Source organism: Artibeus jamaicensis, unplaced genomic scaffold (genome assembly GCF_021234435.1).
Source record: "Artibeus jamaicensis isolate MK-2021 breed Jamaican fruit bat unplaced genomic scaffold, CSHL_Jam_final contig_3126, whole genome shotgun sequence".
NCBI lineage: Eukaryota > Metazoa > Chordata > Mammalia > Chiroptera > Phyllostomidae > Artibeus > Artibeus jamaicensis.
Window position 1 is genome coordinate 11,185,622 of NW_026521723.1, and position 15,061 is coordinate 11,200,682.

The 15,061-nt window shown below is 37.2% G+C and overlaps 1 protein-coding gene across 2 annotated transcripts in view; it reads left to right on the plus strand.

Annotated features, from left to right (window-relative positions):
- ATP6V1A (ATPase H+ transporting V1 subunit A) overlaps positions 1-14,790 on the plus strand; it is a 58,157-nt gene extending 43,367 nt beyond the window's left edge. For both annotated transcript variants that reach the window (XM_037136920.2, XM_037136921.2), the window contains exons 9-15: positions 1,192-1,314; positions 1,410-1,524; positions 2,126-2,189; positions 3,943-4,146; positions 5,507-5,601; positions 10,325-10,496; positions 12,399-14,790. In XM_037136920.2, coding sequence (XP_036992815.1) covers positions 1,192-1,314; positions 1,410-1,524; positions 2,126-2,189; positions 3,943-4,146; positions 5,507-5,601; positions 10,325-10,496; positions 12,399-12,491 — 866 coding nt within the window. In that variant the 3' untranslated portion in view covers positions 12,492-14,790. The remainder of the gene's footprint in view (positions 1-1,191; positions 1,315-1,409; positions 1,525-2,125; positions 2,190-3,942; positions 4,147-5,506; positions 5,602-10,324; positions 10,497-12,398) is intronic.
- The last annotated feature ends 271 nt before the right edge of the window (positions 14,791-15,061 follow it).

Sequence of the window (15,061 nt, forward strand, 5' to 3'; positions counted from 1 at the left end):
TTTTCTGTTTGGTCAATTTTTTTCTTCCTTCTGGTCCACTCCCTTGATTTGAGTCCCAGTTTCCTTTCCATCACTATTGGTTTCCTGTGCATTTTCCTTCGTTTCAATTAGTTTAGCCTTCATATGTTCATCTAATTTGTGACTAAAATCAACCAGTTCTGTGAGCATCCTGATTACCAGTGTTTTGAACTGTACATCTGAAAGTCTGGCTGTTTCTTGGTCGCTTAGAACTATGGGCTCTGGGGTTTTAAGTTCTTCTTGAGTCATAATGTTTTGGTCTGTTCGCGCCTATTAAGTATAAGGAGTGGAGCCTTAGGTGTTCACCAGGGTAGGGCCACCCAGGTCGCTGGTTTGTGGCGCTGTATGTGGGGGAGGGGTCAGAGAGGGACAATGGCAGTCCCCTCTGCTGCTTTCCACCGATGGGGCCTGCGCAGTCTGTCTTACTGCTTGCTCCTTCACTGGTATATCTGCGCGCGAATGTGTGACCTTGGTCAGCCCTCAGTGGGTCTGCCCAACCCTGCTCCACTGCTGGCTTCGCCCCTCTTACCGGTCTGGCTGGGTCTGGCTGAAAGGTTCGTTGTTGTCAGACTTCCATATAGTTCAATTTTCTTTGGTTTGGCTGCGTTTTTGTTGCTAAAACTTTGTTGTTTTTAAACTTGGTTGTGTGAGAAGGCACAGGGTTTCCACCTACACCTCCATCTTGGCGGAAGTCCTTTTTCTACCTTTTAAAATGTATATTAAGGTAGACTAGGCTATGGCAACAAATAAACCCAAATATAATTACTCGATATAATAGATATCTATTTTAAATGGTCAAGAGACTCTTTACTGTCATCCTGGGCTGGGACCTAGGCTGAAAAGAAGGCTTTAACTTCAGCACATGCCTTCCAGAGCTCCTGGGAGCTCTCTCCCTCTCAATGAGCCAGAAGGAAGAAGGAACATGGAAGGTTGTGTGGCTTGCCTGGCAATGGAACACATTACTTTGACTTACATTCCATTAGCTAATGATCAGCTACATGGTGATATCTAAATGCAAAGGAGCCTAGGAAATCATCTGTGTGCCCAAAAGAACAGATTTCGGTGAAAGAGCATTCTGTCTCATGTACTTACTGCTTTAAAGTTTTCTCAAGCATAAAAATGTCAGGATTATACATTATAGTATTATTACTTGTAATTTTCTTCCCAATTTAGGAATTACACTCTCAGAATATTTCCGTGACATGGGTTATAACGTCAGTATGATGGCTGACTCTACCTCTAGATGGGCTGAGGCCCTTAGAGAAATTTCTGGTCGCTTAGCTGAAATGCCTGCAGGTAAGTCTTTGTATTATTTATTATGTAAGCAAAACTGATAGGTTTTGGGGGCCTGCCCTAGAACCTCTCTCTTTACATTGTTTTTCATTTTTCAGATAGTGGATATCCTGCATATCTGGGTGCCCGTCTGGCCTCTTTCTATGAACGAGCAGGCAGGGTGAAATGTCTTGGAAATCCTGAAAGAGAAGGGAGTGTCAGCATTGTAGGAGCGTAAGCACCTAAATGTTTACTTTTTGAAGGAAAAAAGGGTCATTTATTTTAAAGAGAAAATATTTAGCCACCTCTGAGAGCAGTGATTCTTACCCAGGTTGCACTCCAGAGTCACCCACGAAGCTCTTTAGATCCTCCTAGATGTTCTGGTTCCATGAATGTAACTTGAGTGATTTATTACATTTAAGGCACAATATCCTAGGAACAATTTAGAAAATTATGTACATGTGAAGGTAAGATTATATCATGATAAAAAACAATGTGCAGATTCACGATCACTACATAAAGCCATCCTTTGTTCTCAGAGCTTTCTTCCTTTCTGCTTCATGTATTTATTTGACTAGAATAATTAAACTGCTAAATAGTAAATATTCATTTCATTTCTCATACTAGAGGGTGTTTAATTGTTACTCTTATTTGTAAATTACTACTGGCTTCTATTTGAGATTTCTGTATAAGATTTTCTTTCAAAGGTCATCACTGAAGTTATTTTTATTAAAAAAGCCATTTATAATAAAATTGACTTTCATACACATTATTTTTCAAAAGCATTTCTCTTTTTTTAATCTTTCTAATGACTGTTTTGTTCTTTTAAATTTAGAGTTTCGCCACCTGGGGGTGATTTTTCTGACCCAGTTACATCTGCTACTCTTGGTATTGTTCAGGTACATCTATTCTAGTGTTGTCAACCTCTGAGCTCCCCCTCCTCCCCCCCACCCCCATGGGCTGTTCTAATGTGATCCAAATCATCATGAAGTATTTAATTTAGTCACTAAAGAGTAAGCGATGATATATTTTGTTTTAGTAACATTCTCATCATTGAGAGCCTTTAATGCTGTCTCTTCTTTCTTAGCTCTTTACCTAGAGTTGATTATAAACAATATCTATAAGTGGGAAGTATATTCAGTGTAGCCAAGTTATATTGATGTGAATGATACTACCCTTTAGTTAGAGTAATCCTAGTTATAAAAACAAATGGGCCCAAAAATGTGTAATGGCAAAAACTCAGTTGGTTTTTTTCTCCTCATGGTGTGGTCCAAGGCATAGATTATCATATCAGAGGGCAGCTCTTTTCCATCGAGTGGTAATTTATGGCTCCTTCCATCTTGTGGCTCCGCTGTCTCCTAGCTTGGTAATCATCTGCATGTGGCCGGCACAAAGGGAAACTGGAGAAGGCACATCTACTTCCTGAACCTTTGGCTTAGACCCAGTACTCAACTCATTCTGTTGATGAACCAGATGAAACCAAAGCTGGAAAAATGTAGTTTCTGCTTAGGCAGCTGCTTCCCAGCAGCAAGGCTTAAATGTTAGTAGATAGCTAGCCAACTTAGCCATTAAAAGAAGCCTAAATGAAAAATGTGTACAAATAGGGCAATAGGAAAAAAAGTAAACATATTCATAAGTATATGTATTATTCATGTAGGAAAAGTAAAATATTTACTTATGTTTTTGTCAGTATGTATTGAAGGAAATGGCAGAAGTTAAATTTACAACTCTCAAGGTCTTTGACATTGGCTAAAAATTTGAGTTTTAAATTGAAGGGAAAGGGGGAGCAAAGTTAGGGATATATAAATACATGTGGCCCTGGCTCAGTGGAGTGAGTGCCTTCCTGCAAATCAAAGGGTTGCTGGTCCAATTCCCAGTCCAGGCACATGCCTGGGTTGTGAGTCAGGTCTCCAGTAAAGGGTGCTCGAGAGGCAACCACACATTGATGTTTCTATCCCTCCCTTCCCCTCTCTAAAAATAAATAAATAAAATAATTAAATGAAATATAAAAGTGAATGTTTGGTCCCAGAAAAGTAACTGTCTGGCATTACTGGATTGGCCCTCCATGATAGGGAACTGCATTTAATCAGAACATTTAGAGGGAGCTTTTTGTTTGTTTTTTATTTATATGTTTATTGTAGAGGGGGGGAGAGAAACATGGGTGTGGAAGAGAATCCACCAGTTGCCTCTCTCATGCCCGCAACTGGAGACCTGGCCCTTAACCCAGGCATGTGCCCTAACTGGGAATCAAACCAGCAATTGCACATTTAGAGGTGTTTTATCCAAAGTGAAGTTTCTATTCTCTCTCAGTAGGCATTTTGTGTTCACCTGTTTATATTGTACCATCATAATCTTCAAAACAGTCAATCAGTTTTTCTTTTTGCTATCTGATTTGACACGCTATTAAGGAAATTCAGATAAATTTTAAATTTGATTTGTAGATATTATCCATCCTGAAATTGAAAAGAATTGCAAGTTTTATTTCAGTTAATACTTGTATGCACTAAAAGGGTACATCATTTGATCAAAAAAATATATAGAATTATATATTTAGGACAAACAAATATGCCTCGGTAATTTTTTTCATTTTTATTTTTTAAGAAAAATTATTGTTTTTTTGTTTTGTTTTGTTTTGTTTTGTTTTTAAATCAGGTGTTCTGGGGCTTAGATAAGAAACTAGCTCAACGTAAACATTTCCCCTCTGTCAACTGGCTAATCAGCTACAGCAAGTATATGCGTGCCTTGGATGAGTACTATGACAAACACTTCACAGAGTTTGTTCCTCTGAGGACCAAAGCTAAAGAGATTCTGCAGGAAGAAGAGGATCTGGCAGAAATTGTACAGCTTGTGGGAAAGGTGAGTTATAAAATCCCACTGGAGTGCTGTAAGGACAGATAAAACCTTGGATATGCCTATTCTGCCTAACAAAATAAGCATTTATTAAATATTTTTAAAATAATAGAACTATAGATTATTCCTTTATCCAGCAGATATTTGAGGAACCTACATGTGTTGCGAAAGGCAAAAGGTGATTATTTTTATTTTCTGTTGATGAGTAGCAAATCACTGTGACACTTAGTCAATTAAATGTGTTTTATTGCTTGTGGTTTGAGGTTTGAGGGGTTTAGTTGGGCATTCTTGTTTCGGATCCACATACAGTTGCAGTCATATGATGGCCTAGGCTAGAGTTATTTGAAAACTTCCTTCTTCACATGTCTGGTGCCTGAGCTAGGATGGCTGGAACAAGTAAAGGTTGGCTGGGCATTTTGGTACTTGTATGGCTTGTCCACATGGCACTTCAGTGCTATCAAAGTGAGGATAAAGGAAGAAAGGAAGTGGAAACCACCAGCTTTTAAGCAAGGGCCCCAAAACTAGTATAATATCACTATCGTCTTTCTGTTTGGGTCAGAGCAGTTACACAGCTTGCCCACATTCAAGGGGAAGAGCTTTTATTTCGAAATGGTCAATTAAAAGAAGTAACTAAATAGGGCCTTTGTATTCTTTTCAATCATCTGTAGCACTTAATATGGTCCTGGTTTTATTGTACTTGAGAAGTTTACTTTTTAATTTAAATTTATTTCTTTAAATAGAATGTACCTGTCTCCAACCAAATTAGAGGAGATTAAGATAGGATCTATTAAAATACATTTTTTCAGGAACACTAAGGCTAACAAGAAGGATTAAATTCTACCCACCATGACCTTTCTAGTTAGAAATCTGTGCTCAGATCACCCTTCGAGGTTACTTTTGGTAACTAAACGTGTGTGTGTGTGTGTGTGTGTGTGTGTCTGTGTGTATTCCCTTTTTGTCCACACATATTTGTCACAAAAAGAAAAATACTGTATGATTCCATTTATATAAAGTATCTACAGTAGTGTAATTCATAGAAAGAAGAGGCTGGGAGGTGGAGGGAAAAGGGAGTTGTTGTTTAGTGGGTATAGAGTTTCAGATTTACAAGATGAAAAGTTAGGAAAATCTGTTTCACAACAATGAGAATATACTGTATATTACTGAACTACATTTTAAAATGCTGAAGATGATAAATTTTACTTTATTTTTCCTACAGTAAAAAAGAATATCAATGAAAAAGTAGTTATGAAATGAATTTATAAATCATAGGTGTGTGGTTAGATAGTTTCTGCGTGCTCATTGATTACAACCATGGTCCCACATTGTGGAAGTAAATTTCTAAAATTACATATTTTTTCTCTTCTAGGCTTCTCTAGCAGAAACAGATAAAATCACTCTGGAGGTAGCCAAACTTATCAAAGATGATTTCCTACAACAAAATGGATATACTCCTTATGATAGGTAACCTATCCTACTCTTCTTTTTTTCTTTTTTTAATAATGTTTTGTTTTTCGGTTACAATTGATGCACAATATTATATTAGCTTCAGATGTACGACCAGTGATCAGTCATTTATATGACTTACAAAGTGATCACCTTGATAAGCCTAGTACCTATCTGACACCATACATAATTATTACAATATTATTGACTATATTCTCTGTTGATTTACATCCCCCATTAGTAGTACAGACTATTCTGTACTACTAATTTGTATTTCTTAATCCCTTCACCTTTTGTACCCAACCCCTTCCCATCTGGCAGCCTTTAAAATATTCTCTGTAAGTCTGTGTATCTGGTCAGCTTTTTTTTTTTTTTCTCAATGAAATCATATGACATTTGTCTTTCTCTGTCTGACTTATCACACTCAGCACAATACCATCTAGGTTTATTCTTGTGGCATATGGGAAGATTTCGTTCTTTATTTATGGCTGAGTCATATTCTATTGTACGTGTTAACCACTTCTTGTTCATCCATCTGTTGATGGACATTTAGGTTTCTTCATACCATGACTATTGTAAATAATGCTGCAGTGAACATAGGGATATACTTATATATCTTTTCAGTTTAGTGTTTTGAGTTTCTTCTGAAAATACCCAGAAGTGAAATTACTGGGTCCTTTGTTGTCTCTTGGTAATTGCCTTTGGGTTTTATTGTGTTTTTGTTTAAGATTTTATTTATTTATTTTTAAAGAGGGGAAGGGAGGGAAGAAAAAAAAGGAAAGGAACATCGATATGTGGTCGCCTGTCATGCATCCCTTGCTGGGGACCTGGCCTGCAACCCAGGCATGTGCCCTGACTGGGAGTTGAACCAGCGACCCTCTGGTTCACAGGCCAGCCCTCAACCCACTGAGCCACACACCATCCAGGGCTAGCCTTTGTTTTAAAGTCTGTTTTGTCTGTTATAGCATTGCTACCCCAGCTTTTTTTTTTTTTTTTTTTTTCATTTTTATTTTCATGAAATATTTTTTCCATCTGTTTCCTTTCAGTGTGTGTGTGTCTTTCGATCTGAAGTGAGTCTCTTGTAGACAGCTTATGTAAGGTTCTTGTTTTGTTATCCACTCAGCCACTGTATGTCTTTTGATTAGAGCATTTGATACATTTGCATTTAAAGTATTTGCTGATTGATATGTATTTATTGCCTATCATATTTTTTTTATCTTTTTTTCTTGTTAAAGAAGACCCTTTAACATTTCTTGTAATACTGGTTTGGTGGTAATGAACTCCATTAGCTTTTTCTTGTCTGGGAAACTCTTATCTGTTCTTCGATTTTAAATTACAGCATTGCTGGGTAGAATAATTTTTGTTGTAGGTCCTTGCTTTTTATCACTTTGAATATTTTATACCGGTCCTTTGTGGCCTGTAGAGGTTCTGTTGAGAACTCAGCTGACAGTCTTATGGGAGTTTTCTTGAGGGTAACTGCTTTCTTCTTACTGCTTTTAAAATTCTCTCTGGCTTTAATCTTTGGCATTTTAATTACGATGTGTCTTGGTGAGGGCCTCTTTGTGTTCATCTTGTTTGGGACTCTGTGCTTCCTGCACTTGTATGTTTATATCTTTAGCCAGGTTCAGGAAGTTTTCTGTCATTATTTTTTAAAATAGCTTTTCAATTCCTCACTCCCACTCTTCTTTTGACACCCCCATGATGTGAATGGTGGTATGCTTAAAGTTACCCCAGAGGCTCCTTAAACTATCCTCAATTTTTTGGATTCTTTTTTCTTTTTGGATGTCTTCCACTTTCTGCTTTCCAAATCACTGATTTGATCCTTTGGTTTATGTGCTCTATTGATTCCCTGTAATGTGTTTTTCATTTCAGTTAGCGTATTTTTCATTTTTTACTGGCTCGATTTTATATTTTCTATCTCCATGTTTATGTTTTCTCTTCGTTGAAGTTCTAAGTTCATTGAGCATCCTTATAACCAGTGTCTGAACTCTGCATCTGATGGATGGCCTGTCTCCATTTTGTTTCGTTTTTTTCCTGAAGTTTAGTTCTGTTCTTTGATATGGGACATGTTTCATTGTCTCCTCATTTTGACAGCCTCCCTGTGTTTGTTTCTCTGTATTAGGTAGAGCTGCTACATCTCCCAGTCTGGTAGAATGACCCTATGTAGTAGGTATCCTGTGGGGCCCAGTGATGCAGCCTTCTCATTCACCAAGCTGTGCACTTCAGGTGCACCCCCTTTGTGGACAGTGTGCACCCTTCTGTTGTAGTTGAGCCTCGATTACTGTTGGCACATCGGTGGGAGAGATTTACCCCCAGGTCTGTTGTCCATGAGGACTGGCTGTGATTACAACTGAGGAGCTACTGCAGGGGCTGACCCCTTGGAGCAGGAATCACTTCAGCAACTCACTGGCTCATGATGAGTTTGCCCCTTGAGTGTGTACCTAATGGAGGTGATTGGCTGGTGCTTCAGTGTACTCTGAAGCAGTTCACTGGGTGTGCTGGCTCTGGGACCTCCTGGCAGATGCAGGCTAAGGTCAGTTGCTGCCTATTTTTGCCTGAGGCCACCTGGCTGGAGCTACAGAGTGATCTGCAGGTGGCTGCTACATGTGCTGGGATTGGAGATGCCTGGGAGAGGCCAAGCTAGGAATCGAGGCTAAAGATGCTTATTTGGGGTTTGTGAACCTTTGAGAGATCTTGCTAAGATTGAGACTCGAGCCAAGGCCATTTTTATGGAAAAGCCACTGGAAGTGACTGGGTAGGCTGCAAAGTTGGGTGGGGTCACCCAACTTCTGTGGAGTCTTAGGGAATCACCAAGTCAGGTGAACATGTGAGCCAGGTAGATAGAGACTCCGTTTTGGCGCCCACCTGCTGGCTCTTTGGGGAAAGGACTCAGCAGAGACTCAGTGGCCATTGCCAGCACTTCTGTGTGGGAGAAAGCTGCTCCTCCAGCCCTCACCCTGAATCCAGACAATTCAGTTCCTTCTGCTATGTCCAAGGCACCCTTCAAGCCACTGCCCTACTGCTGGAGCTCAGAGCAAGTAAATCTGAATACGTCTGTGTGTGGGCTCTTTAAGAGAAATGTCTGGGATTCCAGGAAACCTCTCTCTCATTTTCAGCTAGAATCCCTGCTCATTTTCATAGCCAGCAGTTATAGGGACTTCCCTTTTCAGCCTTGGAACCCTTGCCTGGGAACCCTGGTGTGGGACTGGGACCCCTTGCTCCTCTGGGAGGCCCTCCACAGCAGAGAATTCCCTCTAATTTTTATCGCACACAACGTGGGTGTATATGTCCCTCCCACCTGTTTGTACAGGGCTGCTTCTTTAGATCCTTAGTTGTAGGACTTCCATTCAGCTAGATTCCAAGCAGTTCTGAATAATGGTTGTTGTGTAGTTGAGTTGTGATTGTGATGTAGTCATGGCAGGATGTAAGTACCACACTACCTACTCCACCGTCTTGACTGGAAATACTGCTAACCTTTTGTACTTGAGAATTTTCTATCAAGTTTGAAGAAGGAACCACCTACATTAAAATCATTTTTATTTTTATAGCAGACATGTCACAATCCAGTATGTCCTCTTGTCTTGATTTTGCTGTATTTTTCCAGCTATGACAAATAAGCAAAAAAAAACTCAACCAACCATCTTTAATTAGATTAGATTGTGGCTTAGTGTGCAGGACCTGGCGGAGAATCATCGCCTCCTTCAGGAACTTTTCTCACTACATCTCAGCACTGCCCTTGCCTCCTCTACTCTTTTCCTAAATAACATTTTATTTTCCTGCCTTTTTTCACACATGTCTGTTGTTTATCTTTCGTATACCAAAGTCCCTGATATGTGCCCTTCAGGGACTCCCACTCAGTGCTTGCTTTTTAAATTTTTGTGTCTGCCATTAACATGGCTTATTAAGTGTTTCCCTTTCTTCAGTAATTTGGCCCATTCCCTCCCTGGGCAGGGGGGAGGCTGCTCCCCTCCCCCCTGCCCAGTCATATTTGACCTTATATAAGACTGAAGAGGCAACTAAACAAATAGCAGGATTTCCAAAATGTAGGACAAGCAGGAAATATGACAATATAATCAGTAAGCCTCAAAAATCTATATTGGACACTTAAGCTCTAGCAACTATCCAAACGTAACTCAACTAGGCAACCTTCTTTGGAAAAAGTGTGATAAGACTGTGCATGAAATTGTGTATGCAAATGTGTTTAAATGCATCAGAAAGTTGGCAAGGATGTGTATGAACACAGTTAAATATTTGCTTCCCGGTCTTTATTATTGAAAGATATGTGTAGATGCAAATGAACTCAATGTAGCAAAAGGGCTTCCTGTTACTTTTAGGAAATTGCTGTTCCCTGTTCTCTTATTATATCACAAGGGAGTCTTTATAACTCAGTTATCCGTATTTGACTACTTGGGTTACTTGTGTAACATCATGTACAACAGTAAATCCTCAGAGAAATTAGATTATAACAGTACTGTTTCATTGTTCCTGAAAAACATCACCCTTGATATAAAAAAAGAATATATTTCTCCATCTACCATCCATTCCATATTCTTAGACATCTTACTCCCAAAACTCGTCTTTTCTACTATTCTTTCTTCATTCTTTATATATAATCCAAAAAATATAAGTAGTCTTCATCTTTAAATAGAAGCTAATGTTCTCATATTATAAAGTTTTATATAAAGTATGAACCTGCTTTGCATTTTGTTTTTGTTCCTTATTTTGGCTTTTTTAACCCTAGGTTCTGTCCATTCTACAAGACAGTGGGGATGCTGTCCAACATGATTGCGTTTTATGATATGGCTCGTAGAGCCGTTGAAACCACTGCCCAGAGTGACAACAAAATCACATGGTCCATCATCCGTGAGCACATGGGGGAGATCCTCTATAAACTTTCCTCCATGAAATTTAAGGTGTGGTCATTTCTGCTGTAACTTACTTTAGTGGGAAATATTTCTTTTTCATTTTGTATCTACTTGAGTCCTGAACCTGGAGTATGAAATGTACATTTGTCATTTTCACACATGCTCAGGTTATTTAAAAACCATAACAGATCTCAAAGTTATGTTCCAATAGGAATTCTAGTGATAAAAGATATGTCTAAAATAAATGCTGATGTCGTCCTTTTTGTCTTAAATGCTAGGCAGTTTACTGCTAAAGTCATTGCTGAACAGCAGTTACCTCACCTCAGCTGCCTATTAACATCCAAACCCTGTGCTCATCTGAAATGACTTCTGCTGTTTACTTCTTTTAAGTGTCTTATTATATAATATTTTTAACTTTTAAGAGGACTGTAATTCTTTTGAAAGTCCACTGACATAAACAGATAATTAAATGAAATTATCAGTAGAAACTCAAATGTATAAGTTTGTTTTTAAATATTTTATCAGTTGAATTATATTTATTTGTAAGTTGTAATATCCAAGTATAGGTACTAATTACCTATTGAGAAATTGAGAATGATTATGTGTAATGTGTATGTGTGTTGTATATATATCACTCTATCACTATATACATAGTTGGCTGTACTATAGGTTAAAAGTAAACCTGTACAATAGATAATCCCTGTGTCAAGAATTTTAAAATAATCATACCCTTGAGTCCTGTCATTCTACTTCAAAGCATACAGCCCAAGGTATATTTTCATATGGAGATATAGATTCAGGTATATATATATATATATATATATATATATATATATATATATATATATATATATTTGTTTACTACACTTCTTAAATGTCTTCCAAGAGTGAACAGTACAATATGGCATGTACCTATGACAAGAATGTTATGAAGGCATTAACATCTTTTTTTCAAAGTATTCAAAGACATGGGGAAATTCTTGTGGTATAATTAGGGGAAAAGTCAGGTTGCAAAGAAATTCTGTATGTAATTGATTCAGATTTTATTTTCAAAAATTGAATATAGGAACAGGATAAAATATATGTAATGTAATAATATTGATATGGTGTGATTAAAGATGATAACTGTTTTCTATTTACATGCATGTGGTAAAAATTAACATCACAGTTGCTTTTTAATGTCATTAAATTTTTTCTGTAGCATTATTTTGTTACTGGAGAGTAATATTTTCTCATTCTTAGGCAGTTAAAAAATTTCTGGTTGGTGGTAATGGACAATTTTGTTCTTGTAGTTAGTTTTGTGGATTTTCCTAGCATACATTCCAAGAAGTGGAATGATTGTGAGCTTTTAACATTTTTTAAATATTTTTTAATTTAATTATTGTTCAAGTACAGTTTTCTGTCTTTTACTCCCATCCCAGCCCCCTTCCCCCAGTAGCTTTATCATTTTAAGGTCTCTTTTATACATGTTACTCATTTAAGTTGCTTTCCATAAGGATTTTAAATGTAGTACATTTTAAGATTATTTTAGAAATTTTATTTCCCTGTATTAGTGTGATACTGTCCGACGTGGAATAGTAAATTCTAATCATTCTACTGCATACTCATGTACATGCGGTGATATGCATCTAATATGTGATGCTGTATAGTTTCCCAATATTTTGCACATTGTTGAGCCTATATCCATTGGTCATTGAATACAGGTAGCAGGCAAAATACAGTAGTGAAATTTTTTCATCTTTTTCTTTGGTTGGGGTATTATTCCATTTATACATTTCTACTCTTAAAAGGAAAAAAGGGAAATAAGGATAATTTTCACTCTGGGCCTGTTGCTTACCAGTGTACCTCAATTAACCTACTACTCAAAATAGATTAAATATAAGTAACTTACTTTACATGTTCTGAAAGTTATTTTCCAAAGGTACATTGAATTCTGTGTTTTTTCTTCAGGATCCAGTGAAAGATGGTGAAGCAAAGATCAAGGCTGACTATGCACAACTTCTTGAAGATATGCAGAATGCATTCCGTAGCCTTGAAGATTAGAACTGTGATTTCTTTCCTCTTTTTCCTCAGCAAGCTCTCATATATATTCCTAAATTTCCCATATCAAACCCTTTGCTTCTTTATTGTGTGGCTTTGAGACTAGTGCCTATGTGTGTTATCATTCGTTTCCCTGTTTATTTGGTAGGTCTTATATAAAATGAACATTCCTATGTTCCGGTGTTTAAAGGACCTCCTAATCTTTCTCTGAAGTGGTTAATGTAGTGAATATGACATACACTCACTACACTGCTGTAAATTTGTATGTAGGGCGACATCCATCCCTCCTTGTCCTAGGTTTGCCCTTTCTTAGTCTCTGTTAAATTGTGAACAGGACTACTGCATGTGCTCTTTTGCAGTGGATTTGGGATGAAAGGCCAGATTTCTAAACATTTTGACAGGCACTTTGAAAAATGATTTATCTATCTACATGGAAAGATTATTTGCAGCTTCGCATTTTGCTAAGTAACTGCTTTGCTCCAGGAAATAATTTGCTTTTAAAAAAACGTGAATGAATGAACGTTCCAATTAAGCATTGCTTCCCCAGTATAAATAAGGAATATTTATGGGAAATTGTTGGGAACTATACTGTTTTTAAAACAGGCATTTGTGGGGCTCAGTACAATATATGAAGCAGTACCCTAAAACAGTGGAAAAGGAGCCACAGGCCATATTTAGATTAATGTCATTTTGTTTACCTTATTTTGTTTCACTAAGAAAAATTCAGTACCAAGGACCATTCTGCATTACTAGGAAATTTTTTTTTAATTACATTTAGAACAAACACTAAGAGCTTGATCTACATTGTACTCTTTCTCAAACATCTTACAAGCCTAAGCTTCTAAGAATCATGTGGCAGTGCAATGAGCTATAAAATGTCACAAAGAAGATATTTAGTAGTAGTTAAAGGCTGTTTGCACATTTAAGGAGCAGCTGGACTATAGGGATTCTTGGGACCAGAGTGGCATTATGCTTTTGCAAAATAATGACATGTCACATGTTTGTATATTTGTTTGCTTACTGAATTTTGAACGACCAGTTTACCAATTATAGAAAATAATACTTATGTTCATGTGGGTTTTGATTCATTGGCTCAAAAAAGTTCTTAGAATACTGTAGCCATAGCAGCATAATGGTTTCCATTTGGTTTAATAGGGATGAAATTAATCCTGGTATCTCATGATAGCAGGATCTAGGTCCTGTGGAAAAAAAAGATCATTTCATCCTGTCTTTTAAGTTTATGTTTTAAACTGGTAGTGTCAGGTTTTGTATTTGTGCAGTAAGGCACACCACAGAACAGCTGTGAGAGTGACAGTTTCCCATTAATCTCTTTCTGACCAGTAAGTGCCAGCAGCATTGCATGCTCTTTGGGAAGAGAAAAGGGCATGCGAGCATGCCAGGGATCTCCAATACCCAAATGTAACAGCATAAATAAAGTACTTACTTTATGCCTTAATATGTTGCTTAAATTTTTAGGAAATGTACTTCTTTTGGTTTGTTAAGGAAAGATGAGGTCAGTATTCACCTATAGTTTGTTTAAATCCTTGCAGATTGCATGTTCGTGCAGTGGCCTGCTCCTCAGGAGAGGTATTCTTCCATACTTTTTGTAAACTTTCAGAATACTGGAAGATACAAATTTTGCAATGATTTGTAGATGTGGACCTAATGATGCTGCTTAATCAGTTTGCTTCCAATGTGGCCTCCTACCCAGAGGCCCTAAGCCCAGTGGATATAAAAAGAATTTCAAAAACCTGCTATTTCTACCTTAAACTTACCAGCAAATTAGGATTGTGATGGTAATGAATGATACAATGAACAAAGTTTGAATTGTTTGGTTTTTTCTTTTTTGTAGTTCTGAATTTGCAGTGTACATTTTTACTCCTTTTTTGGAATGTTGATGTGTGGATGTGAAAATACAAGAGAAACTATGCTCAGATGTATATTTTAAGGCTCCTTCACCTATATGTTGTAGAATTTCAGATTGGTCACTGCTCATATTTCTTTAGTAAGAATGTGTTAAAATTGCAAGACTTTTTTAAAATGATACAGTTCTGTATTTATTGTGCTGCACCTGGTCCTAAGTGAAGCCAGTTAAACAAGTTTCATATGTATTTTTCCAGTGTTAAGTCTCACACATTGTACCTTTGGAAATTTCCTTCCATCCTAAAAAAATGAATAGAAGAGATCTTGTGTATGTGTGTGTGTAGCCTTCCCATCCTGGAAATTTCACTCTCTTTATGTGAAAAGTTGTGTATAATTGTTAAAATCTATGAAAGAATAAACTGGATTTAAATTAACATTATTTTATTTGTCTCTGGATGTATGTATGTGTCATGATCTCCTAGAAAACACGCCACCTTGTTGTATTTTGACTTGATGTTTTCAGTATGATTTTCAAATTTTTTATTTCTCACTTTCTTTACAGATTGTTACTTAAGACCATGCAATTGAATTGGGGCCTCCACTATACACTACACAAAGTTCTATAATCATGTACATTGTGATTTGGAAATATAGTATAGTACACAGCATCCCATGCCATTCTGAATATTGTTTTAAATTGAAGAAGTAAA